The sequence below is a fragment of the Pieris brassicae genome, chromosome 13 (genome assembly GCF_905147105.1).
Source record: "Pieris brassicae chromosome 13, ilPieBrab1.1, whole genome shotgun sequence".
Taxonomy (NCBI): Eukaryota; Metazoa; Arthropoda; class Insecta; order Lepidoptera; family Pieridae; genus Pieris; species Pieris brassicae.
In genome coordinates, this window is record NC_059677.1 from 5641622 (window position 1) to 5662778 (window position 21157).

General features: G+C 34.6%; 1 protein-coding gene across 1 annotated transcript; it reads right to left on the reverse strand.

Moving 5' to 3' along the window:
- Window positions 1-7844: 7844 nt before the first annotated feature.
- On the reverse strand, window positions 7845-21105 carry LOC123717864. Its single transcript, XM_045674113.1, has 10 exons — window positions 20999-21105; window positions 19275-19382; window positions 15046-15108; window positions 14011-14098; window positions 13489-13672; window positions 12859-13080; window positions 11798-11947; window positions 11023-11094; window positions 8406-8531; window positions 7845-8045 (listed from the first exon to the last, which is right to left on the reverse strand). Exons 1-10 carry the CDS (start codon window positions 21099-21101, stop codon window positions 7845-7847), a joined length of 1317 nt encoding a protein of 438 aa, XP_045530069.1. The 5' UTR covers window positions 21102-21105.
- Window positions 21106-21157: the final 52 nt, after the last annotated feature.

A 21157-nucleotide genomic window follows, 5' to 3' on the forward strand; every position in this document is an offset into this window, starting at 1 on the left:
TAGGCACCACTAGGTTGGAAGCACATTGAGACACGAACAGGACATAATGCAAAGCGCCGAAAGCGCCCAGATACCTAAAGAGTACCGGGTAGAGGACCCGCCCGGGTAGAGGACATGGTTCTAACAAGAACCCGTCGGGAGCGGCTAATAGCGCCGTGGCGCCATTTGCTTTTTGGTAGCACATACAGATATACACCCTGTGCCGCCAATACTGAGCCTTCCCGCCACGACAAGACTGGAATCCCGCGGAAGTAGTTCGCGGGGTCCGTGGGAGGGAGGCACAGAAAGTCTACCTTATCTAACACAATAATGCGTATATTAATAATAGCCGGAAACATAACTTGTAAAATAACCAAGTCGCGCAGCGCATTTCCTCTACCTAAAAAATAGAGATCCATGTAATACCAAGTCGGCTAATTCAATCCCTACTCAAGAGACCTTCTGCCTTAAGGTATTACGTAATTAGGTAATCTAACAAAATCCTATAGTGACCATATCAATATGTTATAATTTTAATTAGAAGCCTTGATGTCTACTACACGTGCCTAAGAGCTTTGATGTTCGGTCAGTCAGTGACTGACAAAGTTAAGATATTTTACTGGTTATAATTAATAAACTACTGGGTAACTTGAATAGAATATACCGTGTTTATTGAATCCCTGCTTGATAACTAATTCTAATTTTATCCAGAAGTTAATAGGGACTCGAAAATGGTGTGAATTGCTACGACAAAAGGGTGGTACATTGCCGTCATAGCCTCAAAATAGGCTTCATTTTCGCCGATCACCCCTCTTATTAGCTAAAAGAACTGGTATAAAACTCTAGGCCGATATTTTAAATCGCCTTTTCTGTTTTAAATTTCGATAGACATTCAAAGATAGAGTTATACACAATAGAAGGAAGAAAAGTGGAGGGACCTTTGGAACTACATAATGATGCCGCGTACGTAGCTGTGACGCCGCCAGATCCTTTCATACAGTCTGGATATGATAAGTATCTGCTAAAGGCTTCGAGGTATGAATCATTCTTAAATCAAATTAATACGTATTTGACATACGGGAGTTGTACTTAGTGCTCAGCTCTGAATCTTGAACTTGGTGTTATCAATATATAAATCATCTTATAGATCTTGGGAAAAGAGACAAGAGAAGATATTAAGTGGCATCAGGAATCCAGTGCATGGTACGTTTCATTTTATTCATTAGTAAAGTAAAGAAACAATTATATTTCTTAGATTAAATTCTTTAGATTTTCGATTATCTATTGTTTTAACTGATGTTTGTTAGTCTGTGGAAAAACCGCTAATTTTGACTTGTCATTTAACTTGTAATTTTGAATTTAAATTCCAATATTATTTTTGTTAAAATATTTTGAGTCTTCTCCATCTACACGACACTGGCAAAGTACCTTGTGCCCAGTTGCCATAAATAAAAGCCATAAACAAGAAAAAAAATATTTTGAATTATAAAATAAATAGGATTAAAGTAAAATAACAAACGTTTCTTAAAATACATAGTTCAGCAACACATTTGAGTTTCATTCATCATATACATATTAGAAAATAAATCATTTAGACAATATACAAAACAGGTTGTTGAACAAAATATACGAAACAGAAAACATAAGTCAATTAAGTCCATTAAAAAGAAAACTGAAATTATACATTACATAAACCACGGGTGGATCGTGAATATGTGTGGCTCTCGGATCAGGACTCCAACCTTATTTCTTTAAATTTGAAATATCGCCTATAGTTTTCAGTTGGGACTGGGGGCCCTTTGTGTCCTCGGGGCCCCGTGCTGCAGCCCAAAAGCCCTTTAGAAGATCCGCTCCTTACTATATATTTTAAAATAAAAAAGAAATTGTTACTACTGCTAAATAAAGTTTATCCCACTTCATTAAATATATCCCCACACCATCGGTAAGGTGGAAAATTTCTACATTTTCATAAATCATTTTGCAGTTAGCTATAACTCCGAAACATTGGCGAATTACATAGATAATTCCTGTTCGTACTAGGCACTTGGGACTATTCCTGACTATGACTTCCTATGACTATCGTGTGACATACGATAGTTAAAAAAAATTAATGACAGCCAATGTTAATGTTTTTCATCAAGGGGCAAACACAAGAAGCTCACCTGATGTTAAGGGATACTTGAGTGATTATATTTATTAAGATTTAAATTTCAGAAAAGATTCACGTTAGTGGAAACTTAGAGATTACTACATCTACCAACAAACCAGTGAGGGATGATTCTATATCAACGGTATGTTTAAGTTTTAAAAATAGCAAAACGAACAGGGAAATACTTAATGTTATGTCTTATCGTGAAAATGCAGTTAAGTTAAGGCAAGGCTTTAGTCAACTAATCAGAAACAATAACACCAAGATATTGTACCATATGTGTGATCATGGATCAGAAAATGATAAGTACATTTTTGCTCAATATGACTTAATATATCGAGTGTTACATACTTTAATAGTGCCTTCAAGATGTCTTAATAATTTAATTGCTTGTCCTGTATAGTAATGAAATGCATTTATCATATTCTGACTTATCGCCACAGATATATGCCCCACTATAGATACTTTTGTTTAGTTCCTAATACTAACTTATCATCAATCTTTACCCAATTACATTCTGAATAAGTGGAAAGATAAAACACAAGAGTATCATCACCTAAGTACATACTGTAATAGTGTTATTGGACACTTTCTTATGTTAAATACCCTTTTTAGTTAATTAGCTGGTTTGATCTCTGGTCACTCGCTGGTCATGTTATTATTAAAATCTATGACGTAAACAGGTTACAACCATTAGTAAAATTTTGTAATCCGGTAAAGTACTGAGTTCAAATCGTATTTACGATACGATGAAATCATGCTTATTAAAAACACTGAATGTTGAATTAAACTTTTTATCCTTTGAATATGTTGATTGTAATCCGTTTTCTTTAAACAGTTGAACGTTAAATTTACTATAGAAACGTTATTACCAGCAACGAACCAGAAGTTCAAATCGGTGTAATGAAACTAGCTACTCAAGCTGTTAATAAACCTTTTTTCAGACTGAAACAGGTAAATGCAGCAAGATCAGCACAGCTACAAAACATAATCCGTCAACAGCAACAAAACCATCAAGTAGAAGTTCATCTCTATCAAAAGACCTCATTGAAAGACGAAAGCTTCTAACAACAAAAGTAATTCTAAGAAAAGGAAACAATTCGGGAAAACCATTGGACGCGTCAACAAAGAGAGATAGTTCTTTGATAAAAAATTTGGGTGTTGTTGATAAATCTGTTATAAAAAAGGGTCTAACACCAAGTGAAACACCTATCATTGACGCTATATTAGAAACAGAATCGTCAGGGTCAGCAAAAAAACTTACGAAGGATACAAATGTTACTGGTGACAATGGACTTGAAGTTATTCTGGAGAAAAATGAAAATGCTAATAAAATTAAAACAAATAATAACGTATACAAGAATCCTGTGAGTGAAACGGAATCTATGATAGTAGACGTAGAGAAAGATGCTAATGATAATATAACTATGAAAATTGAAAGCAATACAATAGATAATACTTTAATTAATCTAGGTCAAAATGAGAGTGTTGATAATGTAATGAAAACGAAAGATGTAGGCACTCAGAAAAGTTGGGTTTCTGTAAATGAAAAACTACAACAAACAAAGGAGTGTACGTTTAACTTGAATCTAAATATTGAAGTAAATAATCGAACAAATTCTATTAATAATATGCAATTGAAGAAATGTTTTAGTATTAAATCAGCTGTACAATCCATGTTAGATATTCAGAAAGAGAAGCCTAATGAAAAAATCGATCCAGTTATGTCAAAAACAGAATCTGATAATACCAAAGTTGTGGTTGTTCGCTGTTCATGTAGCAGTCACCGTACGGATAATAAAGTATTTGCCTTGGCGAATGAGAAAGACAAAGATTATTTCATTTTGGTACCCACACAAGGACTTATTAAGGTGGATAGGTAATTATAATTTACGAACATCTTTTTACTTTTCTAAAGAGTTTTATTTGTTTTAAGTTAACCATAATAAAAAAATGATGGCTGGAAGTCTTCCACAGTCCGCTTCACTAGGTCACTACTGGGAGATACGACCTTCAACTGTTTAAACAATGAGCATATCTTCAAAGACCGGCAACGCACCCAATGTAATGGATATCCATGGGCTGCGATGGCTGGTGTTTTTGGGCGTCCCGTAGGCTCGTCGCTCCCCTATACTATAAAAAAATAAAAATATTCTATTTACTTTTAGATTTAAATTTTTTAACCATTTGTTTTGAAAGCTACAGCGATCCAAATGATACTCTTAAAGGTTTGTATTTAATAAAAATTATTTGCTGTAGTTGCAGGCCTTCTGCATCAAAAACCGAAGATGGAAAGGTATATGAAAACATAAACGAAAAAGTTGATGACAATGTTATACCCATAGAGGAGACTGACACAGTAGAAGAACATAATAGTAAAACGGTCATTGTAAAAGCTCGTAAAGCTTCTATACCTCTCGCAAGTACATCTTTACCAAATCAAGAAATTACAACAAATACAAGTGCTTTCGATAAAAATAAATTATTTGACAGACCACAAACTAAAAGCACTCAAACAGATTGGTGCAATCTATTGGTAAGTGATTTTTCAGACGATTTATCCACAGTACCTTAACTAGTTTTGGGAATTACAGGATTATAGGGGTCTTAGGGCAGTCATAAATAGATTTTCCTCTATATAATTTACTTGATTTGTCGTATAACCTCTAGATGGGGGTGCATTCACGGTGAGTTTCCATCGCGTTGTCTGTCAACTCGCTCCAAGTCTTTCCGACTCTTTCGCTAGGGATTGCCACGCTTCCGCTTTACTTTCGGGTTCCCATCAAGCGCCTGCTTGAAATTATATTTGGAATATGTTCGGAGTATGGCCGAATAATCAAATATTTAATTAGAAACTCGAATGTATCTAGAAATAATTACATTTATTCACATAACTCAGCATTTCTAATGGTGGTAGGTGGTCAGCGAGATTGTATTGTATTACGTATATAGGTCTAACAACCTGGCCAAGTGTTGGCTTAGTGGCTACAGTATGTTCTCATCCCTGAGGTGAAAAACATCGTGAGAAAACCTTCCCTTAGATTCAAAAAGCTTGATTACCTACTCTCTTATTAGATTGAACATGATAATGAAACACAGAAATCTGACTTGTAAAGGTGGTTGCGCCTCTGGTATTACAATATACTAGCCTAGAGCCAATGCGATAGTTGTTAACTATAGTAACGCAACGTTTTTGTTTTTGCGAATTCGCACTGAGAACGTATATATAATAAATTTCGATCGTTTCGGAGACAGTAATAGGCAGTCGCTACTGTCTGTCTTCGTCCCACATATTCGTTCTGTCCCTGGGGACGGCAAATATCGTTTTCGCTATCTTAATTAGCCGTTTGGTACAAATAAACTTAGTTGCAGAACTAGGATTACTCCCCGTAAAAACTTTAATAGTAGCTGTAACTCCCATCGCGCATCAAGTTTCTGGCTTGTAAAAATTAAAATCTAACACAATCATCAGTTTAGATAAGGTATGTTAAATGATAGGATAATAAATCAGAAAATTTAATCTTTAAACTGTTTTATTCGAAACAAATATACAAAGATTCTGAATTGACTTGTTTCTGAATAATGGTACGATTTCTTTCAGCTGGAGGCACGGCATAGTCTGGGAGGCTACACACTACATTTGCCACCGATAAAAAAATTAAAGGAATATAAGTTATAAGTAATTGTTTTATTCACGAATTAATTACTCAATCGCATCTAATAAGTACAACATCAATGTAGAATAAAAAATACCATCCCTATGACCTCGAAATCCGTTGTTCAACAACTGAGCGTTTCTTAAGGCAGTTACGCGCACCACCACTATGTGGAACCAGCTGCCCACGCAAGTATTTCCTAGCCTACAAGGAAAGAGCGTACCAATTCTTAAAGTACCGGCGACGCACTTGCGAGACTTAACATTAGGTGTGCCTCCTGCGCGTTAAAAAATTACCTCGTTCTATTGTTGTTTGTCAAAGATGCTATTTTCATGTAGCCAACGACAAAGAGAGTTTGCCGAATTTCACAATTTTACTGACACTCCAACTCACTATATGCTTCGTCATTATGATTTCTCTACATCAATGCAATCATCGAATGATAGAACAGTGGTCAGCATTAAAACTTCATTTTCAAAATGTTTTTTAGGGAATAAATGCAAATGCAACTTGTCAATAATTTATATTTGATCACCTTAACAACGATGAAACAACACTGTTTACTTTTTAGATTTTATATTACCCATAACTATGGAATTTAACGAAATTTGGCAGTTAACGAAATGATCAGATAAAACTGTACTTTTTAGATGGCTTTTACCCATAACTACGAAATTTAACGTTATTTTTCAAAATAATCAGAGACTTATTCACAAAATTGAAACAGACATACAATGAGTTCGAGTTTTGAGTTGCTTTATAAAGATAATTTGTATATTGACTGAAGTTCACTCCGCTTCGGTCAATAGATCCAAATTTAAGAATGCATTTTCTTCCTCTACAAATATGTACCTGGGCACAAACGTAGTAATAAAACCTTGAAACCATTAAATGATGTTCGAATAAGATCTAAAATTGAAGTATTCCTTCACATCATTTTTGATCGAGCTGGATAACCAAATTCTGCAGACTGCCAGTACAAGATATTTTTGCAGGATTTATCGTTCATCGACAAAAAGCAGTGTATAGTAAATTTCGAACTCTGACAAGAATATTGGACAGGTTTACTAAATTAGTTGCAACAGAAAACATGCAAATTGTTGACAATGAGTATAGCGAATTAAAATTAGGTGTTTCGTGTCTAATTTTTTGACAACTTCTCGTTTGACGTCTCAAACTTTGGATAAATTTTGGAGTGAAGTCAGACAAATCTGTGATGCGAATAGCAAAAAACGTTTGACAGTTTGTTTCGATTTGTAAGAAATGACAATATTACTTTTGTCAAACGCCATAGTGGAAAGAATGTTTTTATATTAATAGGGTCAAAATTCAAGGACAAAATCGATTTAACAATAAGAATGTTGCCGCTTTAGTGTATGGACAAAAATAGTTTTATGACAATTTTAAATTTTTAAATTATATATTAATTTAGCATTTAATGAAAAAAAGGATTGCTTTAATTGATGGTTATTTTTGTTATTTTTATTATTTTATCGTTGAAGCAAAAGAAATCAATAGATTTTTAGTATTTTCTCGTTCTCTTTTGGTAGAACTCAGTAGTTTTTAACCTTAAGAAAAACAATTTTTGAACGGATTAAAGCTATGTATTATTATTAAAACTTAGAATTATGTAAATAATTCTCCACAAACAGTAGAATTGAGGGACAATTTCAGGTCGTATCTCTCAGGGAAGACTCCCTATCGGGAGCCGATTCCACAGACTCCACATATAATATATGAGTGCAGAGAGAGCAGAGAGACCACCATACGAACTAGTGTATACTTATTTTATTTTATCTTTACGTATAGCTATATAATGACGTAATAGAATTGTCAACTTAACAGAAAAGGGAAAAACTGCAACGATTTTACGATTTTCGTTATAGACAAGCCTTAATAACGCGTCGAGTAAAATAATTCCCTTGGATCCTTTTAACTTTTATCACGAAACGCTAACGATTACACGCTTCACCTCATGGTTGAGCTTCAGAGATTTATCCTTAAGTATGTCTGTCAAAACAAACATGTTTGAGATATGATTGTGATAAACTCTAATACGTTTAAATAAAATTTAATAAAATTAAATAAACTAATAGATATAATGGTGATATCATTTTCGCTCCACGATTTTCGTATATTTGCATTTGGTCTTGATATTTTTTTAGTTTTCTCGCTAATATATTTAGAGGTTTCTGCCCTAAGTACTTGAGTTGCGCCTCCGTTAGGTATTGTAAATTATGTGGCGACATGGTCAGCATCACCTTTAAACATAAATATATTAATAATGGCTTCTGAACACACCTTACGCAGAGTTTGAGATGTTATACGCCATGTAATTGTTTTGTTAAAAAAATTGTTATAATTAAATCTATTTTAAGTTTGATTATAGTGGCTTCTGTGGTCGTAGGTTCGATCCCCAGCTTGCGCCAATTGACTTTCTTTCTATGTGCGCATTTAACATTGGCTCGAACGGTAAAGGAAAACATCGTCAGAAATCCCCCTTGTCTTAGACCAAAAAAGTTGTGTCTCATTGTACCTTAGATTGTCAAATGATCATGAAACAGTTACAGAAATGAGGCCCAGACCTAAAAGTTCGTAGCGCCATTGATTTATTTATTTACTTTAGAAGTTATTCCAGCCATAGATTTAGGATTGATAGAACTTAAATCTGGTCCAGTCACTTCAGCCATTAGAAAACCAAGCTTCGCTACGTCACTCGCACTCCAGCTGTATGACTTGCCCAACACCTGGCAAATATATAAGTTTTTAACGCAAACTCGCTATACAAGAATTTCATAAACTCAAAATATCACTTTTCATACAATATGTATAAAAACTAATTTTTTGTATATTGCACCGAATGTTTACATCTTTATAACGTAGAGCAGTGTATCCCAACCTTTTTTCCCGTGCCCCATCTTAGCCACTTTAAAACTCTTATTCTTCTATGTAATATACATAATTTTAATATTAAAAACTATATACTTTAAGAAACTTAAATGGAATGAAATCACTAGGAAATTGTTACAACAGTATACAAATTTTTAAAATAGATATTGAAAAACTGAAATTCAAATTCTGAATAATTTTAATAAAATTTCTAATACCCATTAAACAATCAAAATCATATATGGGGCGTGGGCCACGCGTTAATGTTAATATGTTACCCATAAATAACATATAGGTGACAAAGTATTGTGTCCATTGACACTCAGACATCGTGTCGCCATTCACGCTGATCAGATGTCTGTTATATTGACTTAATATATAAAATAGAATCCTTTATAAAATATATACTGAAAGATTCCCACAAGGTAAGAAACATGATTGTATTTTTCTATAGAAAGGCTGATATCGTTGAAATAGTTTGGACAGAAAATACTTCATATTTTAATAGATTAACATTTTAATTGTTACAAATACCATTCAAAAGCTATATCTTGGTAGTAATTTCGGTTCTGTTATAATTAATCAGTATGAGTTAATTTTTCATATTTATGTTTTAAGTTTTATATAAATTACGATATAAAAGAAGCCTTGACTTGTTTAACAAAAAAAAAGCAAACAACACTGACGTAGTGTATATGGAATTATATTATTTATCCTAATAAAATTTAAGTAGACAGAAATTTATTATAGATGTTTATTGCTATACATATCATGAAGCTAAAAACTTTGTATACGAACGTCGTTTTAATATTCATATCATAAAATTAACAGAACCCCTATAAATGTGATAACCCTACAAAAATATATATTTAAAAGACGTCAACAAAACATTGCTATAATAATATACCAGGAGATATTTTTTTTATTGTTATGAACTTGTGTTTTATAACAATTGCTGCTTGCAAGACTGTTCGGATGATACCGTTGACCATGAACAGAGCAATATAGAGAAGAAATGCTGCCAGCGTTAAAGGTATACTGCCACCGGGACCAAACCTTTTTTGACGTGACAACGTCTTATAATTCGATGGAGCCGGCTCCACGCACGAAAAAACATGACTCCTGCGGCGTTACCTGGCTCTGAGGCATTCCATTTAAGGCTTGAAGCGTGGTTCGGCAGCGTTCGACATCTGTCTCTCTGCTACTTGAGTGAGTGATGAAAAAAAACGTGACATACTTAATTGTATATATGCGTGCAAATAAATGTAACTTAATCAATTCAATTGTGATTTCCATTTACCTCCTTCTCTATATCCATACAAAATATCAATCAAACAAAGATAATTAAAATTTTCTTTTGAAAAAGCAACCATTCCATCAGTATTTTCTTATGACGTTGTCACGTTCAACTATCTTCAGTAAACCGACTTTATTGTAAATACTGTATATTTAACTGTTATGATTACTAATAAACATGTAAATCGTAAAAGTGTTTATTTTGTGAATGTTTTCTAATTCAAGAACCTGGTCTTGCTAGAAGGATTAATAGGCTACAACACTTGGTCCAGTCCTTGGTACAGTCCCAGCTTATAGCGTATAGTAATAGCGTATATTCGATCATTTTTAAAGTGCTTAGCTTGCCGGATACTTATATTTTGAATCTAGGACACGTTGGTTTCTTTGCGCTATTTTCATAGCAAGTATTAATTGTGCTTATCAGTACCGGATTAGCCATATAGCAAGAGTAGCAAATGCTACAGCCCCGCGAATTTCGAGGCCCCGCTCTCTAACGTAACCGCAATAAAAATATATTACGAGCGTAATATATCTTGCTTCGCTTCCACTTAAAAAAACTAAATCTCAATTTAGTCACGTTAAATCGTAAAAATGAGTAGGTATTTTACAAACTTTTTACCGTAATGTTCTAATGTTTAGTTATAATCGATATCTTTAGATTTTTTTAAGCACGTCTTTATCATCTCACTTTGTTGAATATAGAGCATGATTTGCTTAAAGAAGTCTATATTGAAAGTGTTACTATCGCTCAATTTGCCGATCCAGATAAATTTTGTTGGTAACGGTTTTGTTTTATTCAATATCCTAAACTTGAGAACCTAAAGCAAACCAAGGGCCCCTTGATAGAATTTGCTACAGGCCCTGCACTGGCTTAATCCGACACTGGCGCTTATGAAAAGTCAAATAAACGAAGTAGGAGCTAGGGTTTCTCCTTACTGTGTTGGTTTGCAAAATAGATTATGTATGTTTTAATATAGAACGAACAGGGAAAGACTTTATAACATCATAATAGCAAGGAAGATATAATAGGTAGATAAGTTTATTCGTACTGACCTGAGTTCCACTCATAAAAGCAAGATAGAAGCGGCGTTGTAAAGGATCACAGGCATGTATGTGATAGAACACCTAAAACGACATTGCTATTATATTTTAGCAGGAGTTAAAATTTTGGTTAGCATTTATCCAACTCAATATACTTCATGTTTTAATATCTTTTAAATGACTTTATATAATATTTAAGAACCTGTATTTCCGATGATTTTGCGTTTTTTTTGGGTATTTTTATATATTAGGACAACCGCTTAAATGCTAAAAAAGAAGCGGACGATCAAGTCTTTCATGAATATTATGTAATAAAAACACACATAAGAAGTGAAACTTCTTTATGACCTTATTTTTCGAAAAATGATCTACTATATGCAACTTTACAGAAATTTGTTAAATAAAGTTAAATTAGATAAAGTTTAACAAAAGGCTTTTATTATCATAGACATGAATACAAATATTACAATTATTTCAATTTACCTTATTACTACTAAGATTATTACAGAATTTCATTAACTGTAATTGTACTAATTATTACTGTAATTGTTATCGTTATTTTTGTTATTAATGGCTTCGAATCTCTTCGAATCAAACGCAGATAAGAAAAAGATGGCGTGTAACGGATAAATGTGACGCGTAAACAAAAACTGTGACGGTAAAAAAAACCCATACCTACGATCAATACTGTAGTATATTTTTTGATAAAATCACAAAGTTGTTACAAAGTTCATTAGTTTTTTCATGCTTCTAAGACTATCTAGTGGTGAATAAAATATTGAAATACCTGATGTGATAATTGCAGAAACGTGTTCTGAGGTAATTGCCTCATGAACGTCATAGGGATCCCACATAGTATATTATTCATTAAATTTAAATTTCTCGGCTCCCACCATTTCGTATTTATACTTATGTATTTACTGGCAATCACACCGACCTGAAAACAAAACAGGATTAGTCTTAATTTATTGTATATGAGATTGGTCGGGTCAGCGTCCATGCGTCGGGTTGTCACTCTCCCTAAAATACGGCGAGGGGGCCATAGCTGGCCATGCGTCATACTCGTGAACGGGTGGACTTGAATTCGTGTATGCGGTGATGTTAGTTATAATTGACGATGTAAGTGCGTGCTCCTATTTCATCATGCCTCCTGCTGATGTCATGTGGAACATGGTGTGATGGTTGCAGCTCCTTACAAACGTTGTGTAATACAAAAAAAAAGTTGGCGATTATAAAGAGTGGCGGAGAGATTATTGCCAGTTCTTCTCTTCCGTTCTACGCCCTTGATTTGAGAACTGGCAGTAAATATTAATTTTATGTATATTTCTTTTTTTTTGACGTTCATAAGTGTACATTGTGTTACCTATATGAATAAATGACATAATTAATTAATTAATTTTTGACGTTAAGCGAGCCGCTTTAGAATTAGAGAGCCTACGGACGCCTTTTCAAAATATCTACCGCCTTTAACGATGTTTCCTTACGCTAGAGTGATGTGGTGTGACGTCGAAGTCCAAACAGCATGCTGAAGGGTTATGGGTGGACGAGGACAGATCATAGTCATCGATTTTATCAATTCATTGATTCAGATTATTGAATAAAAGAATGGTAAACAGTTAAAATGCTGTTCGCGGTGGTCTCAAACCTGACAGAATCTTGCTTCTGTAGTAGGTTACAACCTTGCTCTGCCTTCTGTCGAAAAATGATGGGGAGTGACGAGATAGAATAGTAGAGACTCTAATGTGTAGCCTACACTGCACACTTGCGCTAAGACAGTTTCACCTCGGCTAGCAAAAAAGGGTTTCAGGTCCTTCTGCAATTGATTGATTTAATTTTATCTATCATCACCTGATGTCTGTCCAATTCCGCGTGTGTACCAATAAACGATAGTATTTTCGGATCACTGAGATTCAATCGTGCTATCTCCTTCCCATTAATATATTTGAAAAGGGGTCTATATTTTTCCAAAGTTTCGTAACTTATATCAATTGTTTTTCTTCTACCTTTGACAACATCCCACATGGCTGTTAATTTTTCTTTCGGCAATTTCATCATGGATATTGTTCTTGCCTGGAAGACAACGTGTGGTCAAGGCATCATAACCTAGTTATGACGTCGAAATGGGGCAAACAAATACACAAAACACATTTCATGCTTTTTCCCGGACAGTGGATTTCCACATGCTCATCACTACATACCTCTCTCACATCTTTCACTTTCATGACATGCATGCTCGTATGGGTTCTTTTAACTAGTCCCTTCTCTAGTAAGTCCTGGTTTTGTTCGACATCATCCATTGGCCTACCCTACCCGATAACAGCCTCCTTCCTTTCTCAATGACCACACCACTTAAGCACACCCTTACGTGTCCTTGTCTCATGCTCTTTTGACCCACACTCGCAATAACACTACACTTACTTCTCTTCTCTTCTTTATAAAACCTCTATTGACAATAAAATTTGATAACAAATCACTCACTGAACGAAGAACATATTCGGATGACAATCGTTCAATGTCATCCAGATCTCCATTTAGTATAATGGCGAAAGCATTCACGGCTGTCTGCATGTAGTCTTTTGTCTCGTCTAGCTTGCAGTAACCGCGATGTAGATATTCTGACATTGGTAGATGAACTCCGCTCATATTATATACCAGCTCGGCTCTTAAAACATATTAATACATATGTCAAAAGGCTTCAGGAAGATTCGTAAATAAACGGCGTATTGACAGAAACGAAACGTTTCACGTGTGAAAGAGAAACTTAAAACATTAATTAAATTCTAAGTTTCCACTCGTCTTTATTAAGTTTTGTCTAAGCCGTCAAAGGACAGCAACTGTTTGTTTGTTTCATTTGCCGTGTCCAGAACGGCATTAAACGGTGAAGATGGACCTGTATCAGCAAATCTCCAAGAGACAGCTAAACTTTTATATTGTATTTATACATTTATTAATAGTTTCATACTTACTGTACAAACTGTGTAAGGGAATGGAAAATAATACCGAAACAATTTTCCGCATGGAAAATGTATGTACTGGGCTGTTGCTTTCTTATCTGTCAGGTCCGATCTCGTCTTTTCTTCTAGTCTCCCTGAACAATTTAAGTATTGTTATGATGTACGAAACACTTACAGAGAAGACACGACATACAAAAAACAATACATGCAGACAAGTGTGCATAATATTTAATGGGAAACATTACAATTAGAAAAGAGAAAAGGAACATTGCCATATGACAGTTAAAGTTGTAATCTTCTTCTTTGCAATTGTTATTGCTGAGGGAACAATGGCTGTAGCATGTTACGCCTGAAGACATGGAGACTCTCATTAAATAGATCAGCCTCTCATGTCCTATAAACGTTTACTGCAGATAGAGATCTGTTTAGAGGAGTATTCCGTTCTTCTGTTTTAGTATCGTTTAGTTTCTGCTAAATCAGTTTTTTAGTATATTTTAGTATCAGAGTAGTATATAGTTCCGAGAATAGCTAGAATGTGCAAATTGTTTCTGGGTGAGTTTCTACTAAATTAAGATGTGTAAAAACATGTATCTATTTAACTGAGCCTCGTGTCTGAAAGTCACCCATAGCGTAAACTATGTCTTAAATTTATTCTTGACATAAGGAAGTCATAATCATTGGGGTTATCACTTCGATTTGAACTGTATTTTACCCATGAACCTAAGTTGTAACCTATTTTTCATCCATTTTCAGGTAAATCTTATTAGTTGAGCGCAGGAATTTTAATCTACAGAAGGACGCTCTTGAAAGAGAGATATAGGTTGATATATATATAGAGAAGGGGAGCAAAGGAGAAGGTTTGGAAATTCTCTAGAAATTATTTACATGGCAAAACAACGTTTGCCGGGTCAGCTTATATTAGATAAAACTTCGAGTGATGCTTTTTGACAAATAAATACAATAGAAAAGTTATCTTTATATAAACTATATAAAATAATAGATAATAATTACTCGACTTATCTCTAGTTTAACTAAGACATTTTTGTCGCTGGCGCCATCTAGTATGATAGTTTTGAATTACCTTCAATTGAAGCATTTCCAAACAGCGCGACATTGACATCCCCTTCAAACTTTAGGTAAGGATCTGTAATGAATGTTTAACGCAATCTTGAGAAAATATAGAGGGCGTGAATTTCAATGTATAATGTGAAGTGTATGCATGAAGTCGTTGCATATATAAATATAATACAATTGACATAATTAAATGAAAAGACGGACAACATCCAGGCAACTGTGAGATTTTTTTAAATTAGATAAATTAAGCAAGATGTCAATAAATATATAATACTACATGTATTTATACAAAACTAAATCAGGAACAAAAAGCTAAAAAAAACGACGCCTGAAAAAGAAAAAGTGCACATGAATGACGATAATTTAAGATCTGTTTCACATCAGTTATGTACAGATGAGATTTAAAGGAAGATAGAGAAGGAGCTAAACGAATAGCGGGGATAACGGGAAGTGAATTCCATAGCTTTACTGCTAAACACAAACCTAACATTAGTTAAGTATAGATATATATATACATCGCACACTTGAAGCCAAAATGAGCCCTTTTGCTTTACCACACTCATACATTATACTCACTCATATATAATAAAAAAACGTTAACTCTATATATTTGATACATGCAGAAATACAGCGTTGGTCCTCTGTAACTCCTAAAAGGTATAAAAATCGCAACGTCCAATATTGAATTTCAATCAAATTTGCGACATCAGTGCCAGGAACACCAGACTTTTTGGCAATTGGATACAAAAACTTAACGAGGCGCACGTTCTAGTTAAAGTTACACAGTCGGTACCGGGACATGAGACAACATTATTATAGGACAGAGCTTTAACTTTTACGAGTAATGTATATATAAAAACATGAATCCCTATTTTCCTTGGTCACGGCATCACGCGTGAACGCCTGGAACAATTTCGCTAATTTATTGTTCTGTTGTGTTTGTTATTGTCTGGAGTAGGTTCTTATGAAAGAAAAAATGAAGAAACTTCCAGAATGCGTGCTGCAAATATCGTCAAAGAGGATGTAAGAAAAATGAATTTCGTTTAAAACAAATGCTTCGATCGGAGTTATTATATTGATGAAATACATATAAAATAATTACAGTCGCTAATTGTTTGTGGGATTAATCTTGAAAATCCATGTTCTTCACATGGCCAGTTATATGTCGTCTGTTCCCATGTCAGAATACCAACAAAACTATTTATATACGCCAGAAAAACAAACAAAGAATGTTGTATATCATAAAGCATTTTTAGTTAATTATACCAATTCGAAATCAATATTCATAGTTAAGGCAGGACAACGTCTGTCGGGTCCGCTAGTAGATAATAGAATCAAAGGCATAGATAACAACGTCATATTACGCACTTTCTTTCGCTTGAATCTCATTTACATACACAAATGTTACGTTTGTGTGTAACCTATCAAGTTTTCTTTATTTATTTCGTAAGCTAATATAAATTATAAATATAAAAAAAAACAATTATACTAAAGATGGAAAACATCGATTTTGGTAACTTTCATTAACAGCACCTTTGCCCGCCTTCCACTGCGTTAGTGTTGAGCGAGAAATACTTGACCAGCGGAACGGAGTTTGAACTGATAATAGTTATTTATTTATTAACACTTTACACTATAAAAAAATATTGAACATAATTAAATCAAAAGTGCAACTGGCGGCCTTATCACTTTCGAGCGATCTTTTCCAGGCAGCCACTGTGAGTAAAGAAAAAAAATGTATTAAATTATATAAGATATGCAAGAAGTGCTAAAATACATGTTATACACAGTTATTAAGACAAAACTAAACAGGAACAAAAAAAAACTAACTAAACTAAAAAGATGATACATTAAAAATAGAAAGTAAAAAGTAAAAAGACATAAATCACGATAATTTAAGATAAGTCTCACGTCAGTTAGTTATTGCCTTCCACTAAGAAAGAGGTTTTAAAATACAGTGAAACATGGTTAAGTGGGACCTGGATAAATGAGAAACCTCTATTATTGAGAGTTGCAACGAAGTCCCGGTTCTTTTTCATTAAATTACCTCAGTTAATGGGACCTTTTTGAACCTGGTTAAATAAGATTTCAATTCTAAGACTTTTTCGATGTTTACCTCTACAATTGAGACTCTGTAGCTCAATTACCTGTATAAGTGAGACAAATGAATCAGGTTTCAACACGTTTTGACGTGTTTGTTTACATACATTTCTCGTCGTCTTTCGCGCATGCTTTGATTGTCAGTACTACATATCTCATGTTTTGCTAGCAACTAGCAATCAAATACAAACAAACATAACCGATTACTTTAAGTCATAAACTTCGTATTTTTTTCGACGTCATTAAATTCATAATATCAAAAATACGCATTTTTATTAACATTTCCGCCTCTAACAATGGAATAACGGCACATTTCGACCTCTGTAAATGAGACAACTATAAATTTAAACCTGTTTAATTGGAAAACTGGATTATTGAAAACCCTCAATAATTGGTACATATGTCTTGGTCCCTTGAGATCCCAATTAACCAGGTTTCATTGTAATTAATTTCGCCTTCGGGAAAGCGGGAAATGACTACTCCGTTCATTGGTACCTAGGTCTCGCTCCATCCATCCAGGTTTTGCGTCCTTTTGCGAGCGGGGAGCTGAGCACCAATATTGGGTATTCGTAGCATCAAGACGTTTTTGTAAATTTCACTATGTCCGATTCTTCTAATAAAGATGATTATATTAAGCATATCCGGCGCAAATCAAGATTTTATATCAATTATCACATTCGAGGAAGCTCCGCAAAAGGAGATTAATTACAAATGTAAAACGATTTGCAAGACGACTCCGTTAAAAACTAGTTTCACGAGCATACGCAGCGGTCTCCGCTTCACTCGCTTGCTCCGCTCTGCTTTACTATTTTGCAGTGGAAGCAATTGAAATGAAATATAATAAAACTAGTTCAGCGAGATTCGTACGGAGTCCGTAGGAAACTCGCTCAACTCGCTAAACTCGTATGTGACTCTTTCAACTTGCTCACTCCGCTCCGCTCCTCTCTGCTTTGGTGAAAGCACATGTATGAAAATCATCGTTACGAATATAGCGGAGTCCGTAATGGGTCCGTTCCGCTCGCAGTGGAAAGCGGGCATTTGTTTTGTCAACTAGCGAACTGTGTAATCGACTCCCGATGGGAGTCTTTCCTGAGAGATACGACCTCTAACTATTCATATTTAGAGTGTACTTCTCCATCAAACGCCGACAAAAATGGGTGTCCATGGGCTGTGATGACTGCCCGTTATCGGCAGTAGGCTCGTTTATCCCCTTATAATATAAAAAAAATCATAATACAGTATAGGCCTATACTGTAGATATAGGTATAGGTATAAAAGGTTCAAATACTTACGAAAGAAAAATATTAATAAAAGTTATTAAATACATTTAACTAAGAAATTCAGGTGGTGTGTGATCGTGTGCGTATTGCCAAATACGTTGTTGATACACACATTGTGGTGGAACGGTGTGGTTGTCGTCCGACCTAAAGAAGAATCCTCGAAGAGTCTAATCATTGACAGGCCTGAAGGCCATCGTGACCGATGTTCTGAAGGGACTTGACAGTTCGGTTTTAACCGGTTTGGCGAGCGTAGCTCTGCTGGTATTGGGGAGCTCCAGAGGTAAGAATAGTACTACATGTGGGGTCGAATTAGCGCTTAATACAGTGGCAAGCGATGGCATGAAGTGAAATACCGTCTCGCCTTGCTGAGCACACCAAGCTCCTTGAACGCTAATTTAGCCTTTCCCTCCAAATTACTAAAGCTGAACGTCGTTCGATATGTCAACGCCCAGTCTTCCGTTGCTGGCAGCGACTTTAAAAAGAGTGTTTTCGAAAAGAGGAGTAGGTATCGACAAAGAGCGTTGTTTTTTGCGGAAAACACGCAAATTGTGTTTTCTTGGAGTAAAATTGCAGAAATTCGACTTAGGTCAAAACCAAAATACACCAAATCCACGCAGACGAGAAAGTAATTAAAGTAATAATACTACATGTCACCAGAATTGGTCAAAAGTTTCATCAGTGACCCTGGCCTTTTTACGCAACGTAATCTCTCGTTGACATGGACATGGACTACCGTATAAAAACAGTTAATATAACAAAATTACAAAAACCTCTTCACAAATACACGTCGCGTCAATAAATTACATAACAGTTTAAACTACAAATAAACTTTCAGCAGTACCTATTTCAACGGTACCTTCCGTTGTTATAGTTGTTCGTGAATGTTGTACAGGTGTGTATTTCATTTTGAAATAACCTTTCATTGCCAGCTTGTCGACGTCTTCGTAATATTTACACGTAAATTCTGAAAACAAGACAATGACCTAATGGTTGGCTATGGCTTGTTGAGACCAGTATTTTTTAAATTTATTTAAATTACATATCAAAAACCAATAACGGTTAAAAAATCCTACCAATTCTTTAAAAGAGAATTCTAAGACCTCTCTGTGTTCTTTTTGTGTAAATGCGAGTGCGAATGTCCATGGGTGGTATCTCTTAACATTAGCTAAGCTGAACGTCAGCCCCCTGTGATATACAGTGTAAACTATATACACTCAAAGGACGTTATATTTTGACGTTACAAAGAGTTCTCGTTAAATGAAGGAAGAAAAATCTGTATAAAAAAAGAAAAAAATATTTCAGACTAGTGTTAGTTATTACATAAAAAACAATTCGTTTGCGTAGACTGTTATTGTAGACGTCTTTTGCTACAATAGTAACTATGTTGTATTTTGAATGCAACTTCTTTATCGGCGTTGGAATTTACTGTCACATTTTTGGGTTACGCGTCACATTTTCCGTTACGTGCCATCTCTTTCTTGTCCCTACCACGTTTGATTCGAAGAGATTCGAAGCCATTAATAACAAAAATATATAATATCGATAACAACGATAGTATTAATAAACAATTAATGAAATTCTGTAATAATCTTAGTAGTAATAAAGTAAAATGAAATAATTGTATTATTTGTATTCATGTATAACTATAGTTAACCAATTTATGTAAAGTTACATATAGGAGATCATTTTTTGAAAAATAAGGTCATAAAGAAGTTTCACTTCTTACGTGTCTACGTTTTGTCACTTATTTCATTTATCTTGCGATATTAAGGCATCTTCGTAATAGAGCATGTGCTAGCAATACCAATTTGTAAACAAAAGAACGGATTCCTTAGAAAGTACGTATGCATGATGCCCACAGTCGTTATTGCGAGTGGGTGTAATGCTATGTAGGGCGTATATATTGTATGGAAAACAAGCTAAGCCAACCAAAGCCAATTTATTTAGAGAGATTTTATTTCTATGTTAAATCGAGGGGCGTTAATGTAGTTTATACCGTATTTAAGAACAGGGTTATACACTAACCATCGTCTGTAACGGCTGCCTATTATGCTTCTTGCTGGCTCGAAGAGCCATACATTAACTTATAAGACTTACTGTACAAAAAACATAAATTGAACAATATAAACAAGTGTTTAAGTGACAGATTCTTAACTGAGGCTGTGTCATCGATCGACAGATCGTTCTCTGTAATTTTTTGCTCATAAACGTCTTAAACCTTATATTGTACACACACACATATCTGCCTGACTGCGTGCCCGATAGGCTAGTATGTAGGGATCCTTTATAAAAAAAACTTGTATCAAACGATTGGACGTCCAAAAGACTAGTTCAATGACCCATTTTAGTTGGAGCGTTGTCAGCCTTCGAGGGAGGGCTAACAAAACAATATCAAAGAATTGCAATTAAAATTTATTAATAAAAAATCTTAGCGATATACATTGTTCCGTCAGACCACAACTTTCAAAGCAAGCTTCTTACGTTCGAATGAAAATTACGAGGTCTACATCCCAGAAAAGTTGGTTAAGTACTTGAGGTTATAAAGTTAGCTTTTAGGCAAAAAAAATAATGAATGCTCACGTTTTCTGTCATCTTCGCCGGATGTCGCAATAGTATAACGGGGATTCTTATACGCTGATATATTTGCAATCACATACGAGAATATTACATAATATATGTCCATTATATTCGTCAAACATCTATGCGGCCACGATTGACTTAAATAGCAATAAAAAAGCA